Source organism: Typha latifolia, chromosome 6 (assembly GCF_019914945.1).
Source record: "Typha latifolia isolate L0001 chromosome 6, TyphaL0001v2, whole genome shotgun sequence".
NCBI lineage: Eukaryota > Viridiplantae > Streptophyta > Magnoliopsida > Poales > Typhaceae > Typha > Typha latifolia.
This window is the reverse complement of record NC_133091.1, coordinates 1166973-1182755: the sequence shown is the minus strand read 5'-3', so window position 1 is coordinate 1182755 and position 15783 is coordinate 1166973. Positions and strand designations below refer to the sequence as shown.

At 39.3% G+C, this 15783-nt stretch overlaps 3 protein-coding genes across 4 annotated transcripts; all 3 read right to left on the bottom strand.

Annotated features, from left to right (window-relative positions):
• Nucleotides 1-236: 236 nt before the first annotated feature.
• LOC140790615 (protein RETICULATA-RELATED 5, chloroplastic-like) lies at nt 237-5175 on the bottom strand. Its single transcript, XM_073140759.1, has 7 exons — nt 4436-5175; nt 3987-4116; nt 3319-3846; nt 2962-3069; nt 2245-2790; nt 1532-1654; nt 237-767 (listed from the first exon to the last, which is right to left on the bottom strand). Exons 1-7 carry the CDS (start codon nt 5095-5097, stop codon nt 609-611), a joined length of 2256 nt encoding a protein of 751 aa, XP_072996860.1. The 5' UTR covers nt 5098-5175; the 3' UTR covers nt 237-608.
• A 1104-nt stretch (nt 5176-6279) lies between these two features.
• Nucleotides 6280-9377, bottom strand: LOC140790392 (uncharacterized). Of its 2 annotated transcripts, XR_012109395.1 has the most exons (4): nt 8365-9377; nt 6980-7061; nt 6434-6547; nt 6280-6353 (listed from the first exon to the last, which is right to left on the bottom strand). XR_012109395.1 is itself a non-coding variant. In XM_073140450.1 (3 exons), exons 1-2 carry the CDS (start codon nt 9265-9267, stop codon nt 7014-7016), a joined length of 951 nt encoding a protein of 316 aa, XP_072996551.1. In that variant the 5' UTR covers nt 9268-9377; the 3' UTR covers nt 6280-6547; nt 6980-7013. The 2 variants fall into 2 exon arrangements, 1 of the variants encoding a protein (XP_072996551.1); XM_073140450.1 differs by having other exon boundaries at nt 6280-6547.
• A 12-nt stretch (nt 9378-9389) lies between these two features.
• Nucleotides 9390-11983, bottom strand: LOC140790388 (laccase-3-like). The gene is made up of 5 exons (XM_073140445.1): nt 11841-11983; nt 11604-11755; nt 11247-11491; nt 10685-10813; nt 9390-10601 (listed from the first exon to the last, which is right to left on the bottom strand). Exons 1-5 carry the CDS (start codon nt 11916-11918, stop codon nt 9520-9522), a joined length of 1686 nt encoding a protein of 561 aa, XP_072996546.1. The 5' UTR covers nt 11919-11983; the 3' UTR covers nt 9390-9519.
• Between the last annotated feature and the right edge of the window lie 3800 nt (nt 11984-15783).

Below are 15783 nucleotides of genomic sequence, written 5' to 3'. Positions count from 1 at the left end.
AGAGATCTTCTGCAGAGCCAAATGCATGAAGTTGTTGCATAAATACTTGTCAGCCTTTCATTGGCTCAAGTGCCTTGATACATGGAATCGCAAAAAATGACAAAGTGGGCTGTTACTCCTGAACCAAAAACAAACGAGTTCTGAAAGGGCAAAGAGAATTTCATTCGTTTATATATACCTGAATTCACAAATATATAGACATGCAGAATATGTATACAAGCTCGTAGAACGTCTCCTTTAGCTGAAACATGGGTGTGTTTCTGACTATCAAATTGACATATTAAGTACAAATCAAATGTTAAATCTATGTTACAATTGATAGAAATTGTTTCAACTAGAAAGAAAAATGAAAAGTATCCTCCCACAATCAAACATGTAATGTGGGAAGAGCAACATTTTTATATGGCAGAAGCCAATTGCAGTGAGGGAAAAAAAAAGATTGAAAGACAGGTTGCTTCTCTCGCCAAAACTTTTAGATAAGAGGCCAGGCCACCCTCAACAGTGTAGTTTTATCTCCTTTTTATCTGTTTGCCGCAGAGCTTCGCCAGAAGCCTTGTTGATTTTGATAGTGATGACAGACAAATCAAAATGTGGATTTAGCCTATGGGTTAGCCATCACCCGACTGGTTACTGCTTTCATCGGTGTTGTTTACTTTATTTGAGCTGCATTCCAGCAATGGTATTTCAGATGCATCGGAAACTGGATTGTCAGTTAGCTCTTTTGTTCGCGGCTGCAATCCTGTAAATCGAGCAAGATCGACCCATTGCTGTGCCAAATGATACTAGGAGATTAGAACGCGAAATGATAATTCAAGATATTTAAGTTTGTGTTTGCATAGTTCTTGTAATTGTACTGCAAAATCTACAAGAAAAAAAGACAAAAAGGAAATCTGAAATTGTCTGCTTTTCCGTGGATTGTCTTTTCTAATCGATGCCTTATTAACCTGAGAGTTCCAATAGATGTACACTGTAACGATAATGTATTCTTTTTTCAATATTTGATTACAGTCATCCTTATCCAATCAGTCTTAACAGCCAAATGCATTATTTTGAATGAAAATAGCTTCACAATTGGAAAACTATAATGGTGTATGGTAAACAATCATTGACATAAGCAAAACAATAGGTAGTTGGCAATTATCTATCTCCTTTCTATATCAGAATTGATGGTGGCAACAGTAGTAACCCATCAATTTAAAGTATGAGATACATTAAAACATTATAGGAGAAATAAGATTACTGCACAGCTGAAAAGCAATGCAAGTGGACAAGATTCACTAGATTGAACTGGAAACATCAGCTTTGATTTTCACTAAAGGGCTAACACCTTTCCATGGAAAACAAGTCAAAGCAGACAGCAATATTAAATACGAGAAGACCTAACATAGAATATTGTGAAGTTATCTTGCTTCTTTCTCTTTCAAAAATGTAGACGATTAAAAGTTTTAAAGATGTGTAGAGAGCAATTCCAATTACGTGGGAGAAGAATGAAATAAATAACTCCAACTTGAGAGTTTAAGAAAAGCCTAACCTGTGTTCCCCAGTATGAGTTGATAGTGCGAACAACAAAAGACAACATATTAGCAAGAAACGGTTGATTATAGTAAGATAGCAGATGATCAGAGAAACGATGCTCCACGATTCCAGCAATTATCTGCATAAAAGAAAGAAAACATTGAGAAATGTATTATGCATAGATCACCAAGAATCAGGAAAGGATTTAGTTTACTTCCAACAGAAACAACAACAATAGAACATCAGACATCTAATTGATGACTGCTTTGATAATTAATTGGTTGCTGGGATTGATCATGTTGTTTGCAGTTTAAACTTGTGCATCAAGAAACAGCCCACTTCCCATGTACTTGAAAAAAAGGTGAGAAGATAACTTGCAACAGAGAGCTTAGGAGTTAGGACAAAAGTTCCCCACAGGCCACCTAGACACCATTGGAAATATTTATAAAAGCTCAATTGAGTAAATAAGTAAATAACTGGATCATTGCTATCCATGAATGGACATCACCACCTCTAATTTTCAAATTTAAAGTTTTAAACATCCAATAGTGTGTCAGAAAAAATGACAAGTACCATATTCCAAACGTCCCTATTCGAAGAAATAACTAGTTCACCAGATAAAAAGATACAAGCATTTAAAACATACAATATTACAAACAATAGCTAAAGACAGTAAATGAATCAGGATCTCCATTGTTGTGCTAGAATGAACTCAATTTTCAAATGTACCTGATACCGGAGGTTTGCTGATGATCCAAGGAAGCATCCATAAACAGCCGCTGACTTGAATATGGGAGATCTTTTGCGTCCTCCATTTACAGTTAATCCAGACTTTAAAGCTCCGCGAATAGCATATAAAACATCAGAAGCAACTCCAGCGCCAATACTAGAGATAATCCCAACACCAGCAAGTTTTACACCACCAATTAGCACAGATGCAAATCTCTGATTCAAATTCCAGTCCCTTCCAACAGTACTTTTTTGAAAGGCATTATCTGGAAAGGACCCTAGAAGACCTTTGAGTAGTTCTAAATTATCCGAAGAGCTATCATCGGCATAAGAGAGGAACGACAGAGTGGGAGCAGGAAGCCACACAGTAAAGAAATCAACAACTATTCCTCTGATGGTGTCAGTTAGGACATAGTCAATTTCTTCAAAAAACCGTCCTTTGCGTCTTTCATATTGTGCTAAAAGAGTTGTTGTTATTGATATGGCCTCTTCTATAGCTAATCTATGTAGGAACTTGGGATCTGCTAGTAATCTTTCGCGAAAACCCTGTAATTGGTGATGACATCTTAGCAAGTATAAATTACTTTGAAACACAACATAGCATCTCCTGTTTTCTCATCATTTCAACATTGACATACTTTTGAACTTCTCTATACATCTAACAGTGAAATGTAACTTAAGAAACAAAAGGCCAAATACTGTAGAATAGCGACTTACTTGGAACTGATGAATGAGTTCTGAGATAAGAGGGTACTGCTCAAGGTCAAAAAAGTTTTGCAATATCTCAGGTGAGACCAAACCAAGATCTAATCCTTGCTGAAGATCCTGATAATCATTTCAATACAAGAATTTTAAAACTTCCTGAAGGAATTTAGGTGAAGTGATTACATGCTACTACCTAGATAGACAAAGTTGTCAACTAAACACACCTATCATGTATCAACATTAGAAGTCTCTTCGAAATCAGAAAGAAGGACTTGGCTAAGGGACTAATTCTTAATTTCCCCTCGTTACCAGAAGATCATGAGAAAGGCATCAAAGGGGACAAAAGTAAGAAATAAACCAAACAAGTACCTGAGGTAGAGCTTCTCTCCTCTGACCAGCTGCATTCATTACTCGAGCAATCTCAGCACGATCAAAACAATTTCTACTGCAAGGCTTAGCAGCAGAGTACCATAAGAAATCAGCTACGGGAATTTCACCTTCTCTTCTTATATCTTGCCTTTCAGGATCAAGTAATATGACAGCTTGGTTTTTCTTTTGCAGTTTCTTTGATATTCTAGCCGGAATGCCAACACCTCTTGATCCATAAATGACATGGCTTGCACCGGTTACAACTATGAGCATGCCTGTAGAACCTCCGTCAAGTATTGTTCGCATAATTTTCTGGGACATGGTATAATCATCAACTACTCTTGCCTGGGCAGATAAGAAGGAACTAGGGCCAAAAGGAATAGAACTTGACGAAATCTTATCTATCATTGACCTGCCAGAGATAGATGTAAAGCCGGAAATGAAGCCTGAACCAACTGGGGGAGCATATAACTTGCGTTCTGCCTTGGAAAGACCTCGAATACCTTCAGCTTGGACAGTTCTTAGCACCTACATGGAAAAGTTTAGGAATCTCCATCAAGGATCCATACGTGTACAGGCAGATAGCTGATGAATCAAGTCATCAAACAAGATAACCAATGTCAACTTCCTGCAACCATTAGCAATGGTGAACTACAAACATGAATTACCTCAAGTGGAGTTCCACATGCTACAAGCTTCACGCCATTATCACGAGAATAGTTCAAAAGGGGTTCATACTCTTGCCATCGCTGAGGAGGCCAGTGAGAGACATAAGACCTTAAGCTTCCGCCATCAATTCTGTCATTGATATTGTTCTTGTAATAAGAAAAAAGGGGGAATGAAATACAAATTCATCAGGCTGAACAATATGTCCCTTCTAAAGGAGTTACGTGAATTACTTTTCACTTGAATTGAACAATTTCTCTTTAATGGGGAATGCTTTAACTTATTTAGCATCACTTCTAACTTTGCAAAATCGTTCATTATTTCTTACTCTGTCTTGTCATTCTATCTTACCAGTTGTCATCAGTCAACCATCTCAACATTCTATCTTCAGCTAAACTTGATTTCAAATTGCAAAATAGAAAAGAATGAAGAAAGTAAGACATCAACGGACCTTCCATCCATGAACTGATTGAGCTGCTCTTGAAGATTACAAGGGAAAGCCTCGAGAGCCAACGATACCGGCCTCTGCTGCTCCACGCACCGGCTCCGGAGATTCTTAACAATCTCCAGTTCAAGATCCCTGTCATCTCGATCCGGCACCAGCTCCGCCTCCCCCAAGTAGACTACTCGAGCGCTCATTAGCTTCTCCCATATCTTACTCTTGTCCTTCCCCACCGCCTGCGGCTCCCCGATCACCGTCGCGTCGTAAACCCTAGATAGGATCTCCGCCTTTCCTTCCCCCTTCTTCTCCTTCTCCTTTTCTCCTTCTACACCGGTGGCGGCGGTACTGGTAGTAGGCGGGGGAGTCTCAGAGGTTTTTTCCTCCTCTGCGGCCGCGGCAGCGGCAGAGATGGAGTGGAGAAATCCAGCGGCCATGGCCAATGAGGGCACGAGGAGAAAGTCTCGCCGGCTACCGGAAAGAATGCGGCGGGATTCGACGCCGCCGTCGGCATCTCTGGCGGGGACACGGCGGACAACGGCGGCGATGGGTTTCGTCCGGCGAACCGCCGGCGAGAATTGGCGGGAAGAGTGGGCGCCTGACCTAGTATTCGGGCGTGGAAGCAGAGGGGAAATGAGCGGTTTAAAGTCGACTTTTTGGGCGTGGGATATCATTTCCCCGGGCGAGCGAGGCACTGCTTATTTGGACGCTCCGGGAGGAACGTCAGGAAGAGAAAACGAGGAGAATGGGGACGTTCCGTTTATATGTATCCCAGACTATTTGCGGTCTGTAACGCCGTTATAGTCATTATAATTGGTGCAAACTAGTACCAAACGTTGCTGCTTATCATAAATTGTGGTGGAACTTTAATGGTCATATTTTACTTAAATCTAACGATAGATTTAATAATATAAGGGCCATATTAGAGCTTAATAGCAATTGATAAATTTCATCCAAAGCTAACAATAAGAATGTTAAAATCAGCATGAATAGTTTGCTAAATTATCACGCTATTCCTATCATGCTTAATTTACAAATTATTTCTACGAGGGTAATTAAGTGTTGTTACATCCCTGTTAAATGTTAATAGGTAAGTTGAAATAGTTAAACTGTAATTCACCCTAATTTGAGACATGAGAAAGGCAAGCATAAAGTTTAATATCATGATATCATTGCACTTCAATAGTGGATATTGTTAAAGCTAAGACAGATATTGCTTACGTGTCCGGATAAGCACTGGCGTGAGATGTGAGTGGCCGAGAAGCTAAAACTTCCAGTAAGACGAGATTGGGACGAACGAATGGTTCTAACACCAACCACGCCCACAAATTAGTAGTCAGGAGTTCCGGGCCACCCAAACATTGTGGAGGGCTTTGAAGTCTACTTTGCTCTTCTAAGGCATGACCACAAGAAACGAGGCAATTTGTTAGCTATTCAACCATAGAACTGTAGATAAATCTTTCAGCTGATACAACTATCATCACATGAATAACTTTGTGCCCGAAGTGGTTTTCTTTTTTCTGAAGGAAAGCATGAAGGTAGAACAATTTATTCAAAACTAGAGATTAAGACTCTTTAATGCAAATTCCCTACTTAGTCCACAGTAGACAATACTAAATAAAATAAAGCATCAAAGTCCAAAGTGATTCAAAGAAGGCATTCATTATATCAGCATAGGAGTGTGTTGTAATTAAAATGAGCAAAAAAGATCAACCGTAGCGTGCAATACTATATCAGCGTACAATCAAAAATACATAAAGTTTGTTTTGCAGATGAAATAATACAACCAAAAAAATGAATTCATGGACAATCCTTAGGAAAGGAACAGCAGATTATATAGGTTGCCATCAATAGAGTTTCGTCACTGCGTATATATAAATAGACTAACAATCCAATGGAGAGTGGAAACATAATAAAAGCATCTTGACACCTGCATACATAGAATAAGAATCATCTATCATTTACATATACAAACTATCAAATATAATACAACCCAGTCACTATCCCAACCTCCACGCACTCTGTTATACATCTGATAACTTCATAGAATTTCCAGCCGCGGTGCTCTGTGTCCAGTGTCTTTTACATTCTCTTGAAAAATAAAAAATTATTGTAACTTCAACACTGCAAGGAGACAAAAGAAATTTAAGTGAACAATTTACAGAAGAGCTAATTTGTCTGGTTGCCAGATGTATATTGCCTTTCACATTTGAAAGTCTAGGAGAATTGAGAAGGTTAAATCAATCCATGAAAATAATTTAGAAGATTCCCACATGTTAGAACAGCAGCATGATGTATGATATAAAAGCCCCACCCATGATAATCACCTCTTCCCTCCATGAATCACTCCCACACTCCGCCTATCACCATTCATAATTGGTCACAGAGAAAGTATCAAATAATAACATTCCGGTGGATTTACCATTTTCAAATTTAAGGAGGTCTAGTAATAAACACTGAAAGATTAAACTAGTTTGACCAGAAATTTTGGTAGCAGATCGGAAATGCCAAGTGACCAACCGTGTCAAGCAACGGTGCAATTACAACAGATTTTACCTTGTTCAGACCCAAATGATGACTTATACAAGCCTTATTCCAGCCCAACAATCTTGCTTTGTAGTCGTAAATTATGATTTTCCTGCCAAACATAAAATAAGGTACAATCATTCAGCATAATGAACTGCGTTCCTGAAATAATAGCCTTGAGATGAATAAAGAAGCACAGATACACATGTCAACGAATATACTTACTTGAAGCCACTAATTCGTCAGCCCTAGCGGACAACCACATTTTGTTCCAACTACAGCTTGCTTTACTTGTTCAACTTTGATCTATCCAGCTTAACTGTCTTCTATGACAAACTCTTGACTATATCAACCCTCTTTTAGTAGATATCAAGTTCCTGAGGAACTGACTAGAACCAATAGAAAGGCCTAAAGGTGAAATCTCAGAAGGCTAAGAGCAGGGCTAGCAAAGCACTAGGCTTGGCCACTCTGACCATCCAAGTCGAATAAAATTATCTAGCTATAATTATATTCTAGTTTGACCCAAAGATTAATGCCGTAGTCCATAGACTTAAGAATGCATGACACTTTCCATACTGATCAATTTTTCTGAAATCGTACTTATGAATTGTTAAAATTAATTGAAGCTACAATAATTTTTTTAAGTATGCTTTTGCTGTTTTAAGCTTGTGTTCAGTAAATACAAAATGGAATGCATTTTGTACCTGAGCAAAAAAATTCAACATTGATCACAATTAGATATGCCATGACATGAAACCAAATGAACACCATTACATTATTGTTTTTGTACTCTAGGTACTAGAAAATTCACAAATGGAAGTGTTTAATACTCTACTCAAATTTTCTCTTATCCAGACATTACATTGCATGTCTGGATAAGAGAATCCAACTCCCATACTCAAGTCACACCGTTAATATTCTCAACTAAACATGTCTGAAATATCTTAACTGACTTCCCCCCTTTCTCATTTACAATTGATGTTACTCCTTTCTTCCAACAAAGATTATAGAAATCATCTGTAACTTCTCTTTGCATCACGAACTCTCATGTCTAAGCATAATTTATCTTAAATGCTCCACATTTTTGTCATTGAACATGACAGTTCTTACAGTTACTCCTCAAACTTCCTTGATGACCAGAGAGAGAGAGAGAGAGAGAGAGAGAGAGAGATTTTACCATTTTGCAGTCTTTGCTCTTCTTTATGATCTCCCCCGAATAACTACTACTACTTTTTTTATTGTTGCTCAGAAACTACTTCAGCATACTCTATTCAAAATCATCAAAAATTTACAATGACATGATAAAATGAAATCCACGAATCGATGCAAAACTAGGGCTGCACAATTACAGATTCATCAGTGATAAATTTTGTAAGCACATAAAACAAGAATTCGAAAGACAATGCCGAGCTCACCTGCTGAAGAACCCTAGCCGAACTCTTCTCCACCAGCCTGGCCAAGCTCTCAAGCTTGAGCAACATCCTCCCATACAAATCCTCCAACTCCGGTATGCACTTCCCTTCCCCTGCCCTAACCATTCGTTCCAATCTCTCAATCTCAAACCCCTCTACAAACTTATCCAAAACCTTCTTCTCCCTGGCCACCTTCTGGGCTCTTCCAATACTCTTCCCTTTTCCTTTCTTAATTCCTGTTGGAATCCACGGAAGAGCTGACTCTGCGGAGAAATTGCCAGATTGCCCCCATAACCCTAGCCCTAGATTGACCAGATCCAAAGATCTCGGCTCTAGGACGCCACCGGAGACGACGAAGGCGCGGAAGTCGATAGTGTGGATGGAATTGTTTGGGGAGGCGGAAGAGGACAGGAGGAGGAAGACGCACGGGGTTAGGGTTTTGGAGAGGGAGATGGAAACGGCGAGCTCGCGCATGGAGGGGCGGAGGGGGGAGAGGCGGCGAGCGGAGAACCAACCGAGGAGGGAGGAAGAGGAGGAGGAAGAAGGGAAGGAGGAGGGATTGACGTGGCCGAGATGATCGTAGAAGTGCATGGGAAAGCCAGAGCAGAAGTAACCGGTGATGGAGGCGGCGGAGGAGGAGGACGAGGGGTGGAGGTGGAGGTGATCGTCGTCGTGGAGGATCAGAGGGAGGAGGGAGAGGTGGCCAAAGAGAAGACCGTCGAGGTCGCCAGAGGAGGAGGTGAAGCGGTGGAGGAGGGAAGCGAGAGTGGCGGAGGAGATGGAGAGCTTCTCTAAGTTTGGGATCTCCTCCCCCATTGGAGGTGGAGATGGAAGCTTGATTCCAGTTGAAGATTTTAAACATGGAACAATTGAAACTTGATCACATTTGGAAAGGAGAGAAGTCATCGGAGATGGTTATGATCGGGATTTGGAAACGACATTACTAAATAGTAAAATCCTAATACAAATCGAGGGGCGGGAATTCTTCAAACATCAACTTGAAATATTAGAAGCGACTCTTTGTAGCGTTGACCAAATAACGGTGTGTATATATATTTATAACTGAATCAAATGAAAGTAGACAACACTAACAAATGCAGGATTCAAATCCCAACACAACGGAAGAACAAGTACAAGTACAAGCACAAATGTATGCAATTAACAAGCCGGAAGGTCAACTGGAGGCAGCTCCAACGATTGCAATTCCCCTACTCCATTCTCCACCAAGAACGCCATGGCCAACCCCCAGGTGATATGCACATCCAAATGGCAATGCATGAGCCATACGCCAGGATTGTCAGCGACGAACCGGATCACGGCCCACCCATTGACCGGCACGGCCACCGTGTTCCTCATCGGCGGGTCAACGAGGTTGAACTTCTCGGCGTCCTTCTTGGGGTCAAAGTTCCCGAATCCTTCCCCCAGGATGTAGAAATCGTACCCATGGAGATGAATCGGGTGGTTCTCCGCTGCAAAGATGTTGGTCCCCTGCAACACCAGTTGCACGACCGATCCGTACTTCAGCTTGTACACCTTCGTGGCGGCGACCGGCTGCCAGAGACTGCGGCTGACGTTCCTCGCCGTGTAGTCGAACGGAACAGGGGGGGAAGCAGGGAAGTCGGCGGTGAAGACGCCTTGGATGCCGTTTTGGTGAGCTTGGAGGATGGAGAAAGTGGAAGGGAACACGAAGGAGACGTTGTTCATGCTAGCGGTGAACCGGGTATTGTTCGGCCCGCCGCATCTTTTCCCTCGAGGGCAATCGAAGAGCCCGAGGCCGACGGTGAAGAAGAGATCCTCGTCGATGTGGTCTGAGATTTTGACGGCGTTTAGGCTCTTGAGACCGGAAGAGAAGGCGGTGGCTGCGCCGGTGTCGTTGTAAGCGGGGAGGGTGGGGAACATTGGTCGGACACCTTGACCGGGGGCGGGAGAGCAGCCGCAGTCGTACGTCATGATGGCCGTCGTGGTGGTGTTGTCAAAGGGGACGCCCTGGGCGCTGGAGTAGGCGCGGGCGGCGATGTAGTAGTCGGCGATCGCCTGGTCAGCGGCGACGAGAACGTCGGTTGTCTGGCCCGGCCCGAGCATAAGGACGGAGGTCGTGAACGGCTTGGTATAGGAGGCGTCGGCTCCGACGACTGTCATCTTGTGGTTGGCGATGGCGACGAACAACTCGGCATTGAGAGCAGCGTTGATGAACCGGAAGAGATTCGTCTCGCCGGCCTTCACAGGTATCGTTGTCGTCTCTGTTGTACATAAATAAATCTTTCAAGAACGAAAACATAAAATAATTACTTTTATTACTATCTACTAATAATATGAGCATCACCTTTACTGGAGCAGTTGTAGAGATCTCCTGGTTGGCCATTAATGGTGAAGGCATCAGAGATATTTGGCGCAGCTCCGGTTCTCGTCGCCCGACGAACGACGTCGATCGGACTAGCATCCCACCACTCTCCTGTTCATCATCATCACCGAGTTAAAATTCTTACATGCTTGTGTAATTTTGCGTATTAAAAATAATCAAGAATTTCTTAATAGATATAGTACTTAATTTTCTATTTGATTCTGCCCACTAACACGGCATAATTGCCACCTCTCCTGTCCCACTGCAATCTTTTCTCAGCTACCACCGCAACCATCATATCATAATATCATAGAATAATTCCCACATCTTTAGTCGTAAATGCTCCAGGTGTTATCAATCTAACTCCGACCAATCCTTGATAAGATTGCATCTTTCTCATCATTTACGTGGACCCATCACTGGATGCATGCTCATATAGAACAGGGGATTCTATATATATTTTAACTTTATACGCATCTATTTGACACTCGCTGATGCTATTTAACGTGACATATGAAAACTATTTTGATAAAAAGAGAGATACCAAGAAGAATGGGGATTTCTCTTGCGGGCTTGGTGAATGGATAAGAAGTGTTCTCCTTGGGATAGATAATTAGAGCTCCATAAACAGTGGCCCTGAGCCAGGAACTATGTGCATGCCACCATAAGGTCCCCTCCTGGCCCTGGATAGTGAATCTATACTTATAACTTCCACCTGGCTTAATCGGACATTGCGTGACAAACTCCGGTCCATCGGCCCACGCTGTTCTCATCTGTCTCACCCCGTGCCTGTAAAAAATACAAAGGGAAAAAGTAATGGAAATTATTCGCTATCATTTCTCTTGTGGATCATTCAATCTCTTATCTCATTAGTTAGCCATGCACTTGTAGTTTCATGTACCAATGCATGGTGACATTGTATTTGGCTTTGTTCACTACATTGATCACAAGAGTGTCTCCATTTTTAACTTCTAAGGTTGGCCCTGGGAATTGCCCATTCACTGTGATGATGTTGTGGGTCTTGCACAGCCTCTTCACTGGCGTCTCTTGGACCTAATACGATACATTCCAAATAAAAAACAGCTTAGAAAATTCTAAACATAATATAATGTGAAAAGGATTGAAGAGATTAACATACGATAAATTCATGGTGTTGGACTTCAGCATTGATGCAAGAGAAGAGAAGAACAAAAGCTAAGAGAAGCCAAGAAGCCATGACAATGCCTGATGTGTCTCCTAGACTGTAAGTGCTTGTCGTGTTTGGAACTTCTAAATGGTAATGACACTGAAAGGGAGAGGGTTCCCTTATATATAGGTTAATTACAATGGACAGGGCTTAGGGCTGAAGGGTTGTTTTGAGGTTGGCAGATTAGGTTTTGATTTCTAACATATGGTCAAGCATTTTTTAGTGGCTTTCATTGTTCAACCCAAACTAAGTTGGTGCACCCACTAGACTATTAATTAAACAGAAAATTTTCAACCATGCTTGTTCTACAAGTCTCCTCATGGATGAACTCCTAAAGGACAACACATCATGATAACCTTTGCTTTCCATGATTCATTCCTTCTCAGTATACTTAGTAGTTAATTTTTTTGCATGACACTTTTTAAAGAAAGCATATTTCTCATGACAACTGGGGGAAGGGATCAATATTATTTATCTTTTTGACTATGATCAAGTTTAGAATGGCCAGTCTTTTTCATAAAATGGTGTTTGGTTAGAGTTGTTGGATTTACCTTGCAATAACAAAATGCTATTTTGACCAATGTTCCAAGAAGAAAGATGATATCAAGCTCAAAAAGTCTAAATCGAGGCTTAATTTCCACACCACATTTGCAGATATCTTCTAGAGGAAGAAACTTAGAGGAGGTGAGCTTGTTGTTACTTTGTTTGAGATATATATGATTAAATTCTAAACTGCCAATCGACTTGGAAGCCAATCATCTTTGTTTGGTTTGTTATTAAATTGATGTTGATTGTCCTAGTCAACAATAAAAATTTTGCAACACAAAGAAAAAGGAGATAACAGTAAAGAATTCTTTCATTCGCATTTCCTACAATAGTTTTCAGACAATAAATTTTGAAGGTCAGACCTCTGATCTGAAGAGAAAGGGGAAAAAGATATAGAGAAATAAGGGCCATAATTAGTTATACCTTAAAAAGTTTCCTTTGTAGTGGTTTTTTGTATAACTTTAAAGTATATAAAGTAAATTCCTTTTAGTTCTTCTAGCTTATTAAATAACTATCTTGATTGTCTTCATGACATATCTCTCTCAATTGGAAGTTTTTCTCTGCATTACAGATGACCTGAAACTTCATGTCATACGAGAATAATCAATGAATTTAGATAGAAAGATAAAAAAAAAGATAGATTGGGTAGCTCTTGCACTTAGGTCAATAAGCAAATGCATTGCTTGCAAATAACTTCTCTACTCTTGCTTCTTTCAAATGAGTCCATGATGTCGCCCTAACACAAAAGGTGTTTATTCTAGCTATGTAGTGCATTTAGTAATCTAAAACAACTAGTCTCCCACACAACAGCCACTATGGTAAACAGAAAAAAGAAGTTCCCTGATCTTAATCCACTAGAGAATGTTTCTCCTTGCCCCAGATGTTTTCGTCTGTTTAAAGTAACTTGCTCTTGTCAAGAGCCAAATTTTTCAATGACAAAAAAGTAAGCAGAAGATATGCTTGGTAAGGAGAAGATTGGATTTAGGTACAAATTGTTGTTGAAAACTCAATGCATTTGACATTAAAGTACTCCAAATAGGTTTCACATGCATATGCTTCCTTGATGCTTAATAAGGGCTAGAATACCATGGAATTTAGCCAACAGATCAGATGGTGACATAATGACAGACATTAGTCGCTATAGATCCTTGTTGTCCATCATAGCTCAAGTTTTGTTCAGGTTTCCAAGCAGTCAAAAGAATGATAAGCCCAACCCCAACTTGGAAACAAGCAAAGCAAGGCATCATCTAATAGCACTGAAACATGAGTGCTTATGGAACTCTTAGCTCAAATGAGTCTACGGGAAATGCAACAGTTCACTTTCATCATATTTCTCAACTAGCAATTGTTAATTGTAGTTCAGATATTGTAGTCAAGGTAGATAACAATAATGTCAAAACTAGGTGGGGTTAGGAGGAGATGGTGAGAATAATAGCTTCTTCAGAGGGCTTCAATCCATTGCCATCATTTGAAGAATTCAGAGTTGAGGAGTTAATATAATGGTTGTAGAATTGCAATTGTGTTTCTCTTCAAATTCATTGCTGATTGGAAAATCTCACAGATTTCCTATCAGCAAAACCAAGAAGATTTGTTTAATAAACATTAAAAGTAAAAGGCCACGAAGCTTGGGGAAAATGCCCATTTTTTTCTTTTCATTTGTTATCTCTGTTGAAGTTTAGATAGAATAACAAATGCTTAATTAGACATCAACTGCAGTCTAGTTCATCAATTACTTTCTAAAAGGCCATTAATATATTCTTCTTTTACAAAAGGAAACACTAAAGAATTGGTTTAAGAGAAAGTTTCCAATAATTACTAGCCTAAGTCTCGACTGCTAAGAAGTTAGCATATTTTTGAAACAGAGCTCATCCACAACTTACTTTTGCCTCTCTATTTGATTAAAGGTGTCATTATTCTCAAAAAAACACTCTAATTACTTGCCAAAGGGACTCCAAAAGTGGCAAAATAAGATCTTAATTCCATCTTTCCTTCACATAAGCTGATTGCTGATTTAGTTGTAGCCTTGTAGGCATTATCTGGCATTACAGCCATCATATGTACCTTTTCAATTTAAATTTTCCTTAGTTTACAAAGTTGCAAAGATTGAAATTTATTAAATTGCCATTTACTCCATCTTTACTTGGAGTTTAATTTTGTTCATAGGATAACTCAGTAAAGAAGGAAGTTATCTATATTTTGGGAATCCATGAATCAAACTTTGAGACAAATTTACTTGGGCCCAGGCCTATTAATTATTGGGCTGGATTCGTGAAGTTTTCCAGCCTGGGCCCCTAAGTGGTCCGTCCCTCTATGCATAGCGTTCAATTAATGGGCTATCTTCTCACATCAGGCCTGTTGGCAAGTTTACCATACCATTTACTCATTGTTTATATCTTTTATTTGAAGCTTTATTTTCTTTTTTCACGTCAAAATGAGAGAAATTAAACAGAAATAATTACAGTTAAACCTCTAAATTATTGCCCATTTTTACACACAGATTATTATTTACTTTTTGTAACATTTTGAGCCCATTTAATAATATAAAATCTCTTAAATGTCAATTCCGGTAGTTGACTGTTATTTATTCGATTAAAAAATAAAATGGTTATTATGTTTTTTTTTTTTTAACTAATGCTGTTAAAGAGGTCAAGGTATTAAAAAAAATGAAATGGTCTACATAGTCAATAGTTAAGGGTCTAAAATAACTAACCCAAAATTATATTAAAATTTTACGAGCATTCTACAAAAGTAATAATTAATAATAGTTATTAGATGGAGAGAAAAAAAATTAAGAGTTAATAAAATACATCATCATAATTTTTAATAGAATATTTGTAAATTACTTGTAAACATAATAGTGCTCGTCTTATCTTCTATCAGAAGAAAATAAAATGATAATTTATTTTGCTATGTTGTTAAAGTGCCAAAGTGTTAAAAAGTATATATAAGACGGTCTAAAAAGATAGTAATTTAAGGTCTAAATATAATTAACCTAAGTTTATATTAATGTATGTAAATGTAATAATTTTTTCATAAACTAGAAGAAAAAAATAACAAATATTATGTGGAAAGATGTGTCATCGTCATGTTAATTAAAATAATTATTAAATAGAGAAAGAAAAATTAAGAGTTAATAAGATTACCACTCTTAATAGATTTGTGAACATAGCAGTCCTCTCGTGTTAGAATTGATAGTGGTTGACTATAAGAGGTGGCAAACTCGTGAATTATTAATTTTCTTCTGATAAGATGAAAAAAAGAAGCTAAATCCCGTTGGCAAACTAACAATATTTATTGTGCTTTATCTCTCTCTCTCTCTCTCCCCCGGTAGAGCCGGACCACAAGGCTG

Coding starts and splice junctions, on each gene's coding strand:
- LOC140790615 (XM_073140759.1), bottom strand. CDS start 5,097: ATGATATCCCACGCCCAAAAAGTCGACTTTAAACCGCTCATTTCCCCT. Junction 3,847..3,986: donor CATGTGGAACTCCACTTGAG/GTAATTCATGTT, acceptor TTTTCCATGTAG/GTGCTAAGAACTGTCCAAGC. Junction 768..1,531: donor ACTCATACTGGGGAACACAG/GTTAGGCTTTTC, acceptor CATTTGGCACAG/CAATGGGTCGATCTTGCTCG.
- LOC140790392 (XM_073140450.1), bottom strand. CDS start 9,267: ATGACTTCTCTCCTTTCCAAATGTGATCAAGTTTCAATTGTTCCATGT. Junction 7,062..8,364: donor CGGCTAGGGTTCTTCAGCAG/GTGAGCTCGGCA, acceptor TATGTTTGGCAG/GAAAATCATAATTTACGACT.
- LOC140790388 (XM_073140445.1), bottom strand. CDS start 11,918: ATGGCTTCTTGGCTTCTCTTAGCTTTTGTTCTTCTCTTCTCTTGCATC. Junction 11,756..11,840: donor TCCAACACCATGAATTTATC/GTATGTTAATCT, acceptor GTATCGTATTAG/GTCCAAGAGACGCCAGTGAA. Junction 11,492..11,603: donor TACAATGTCACCATGCATTG/GTACATGAAACT, acceptor TATTTTTTACAG/GCACGGGGTGAGACAGATGA.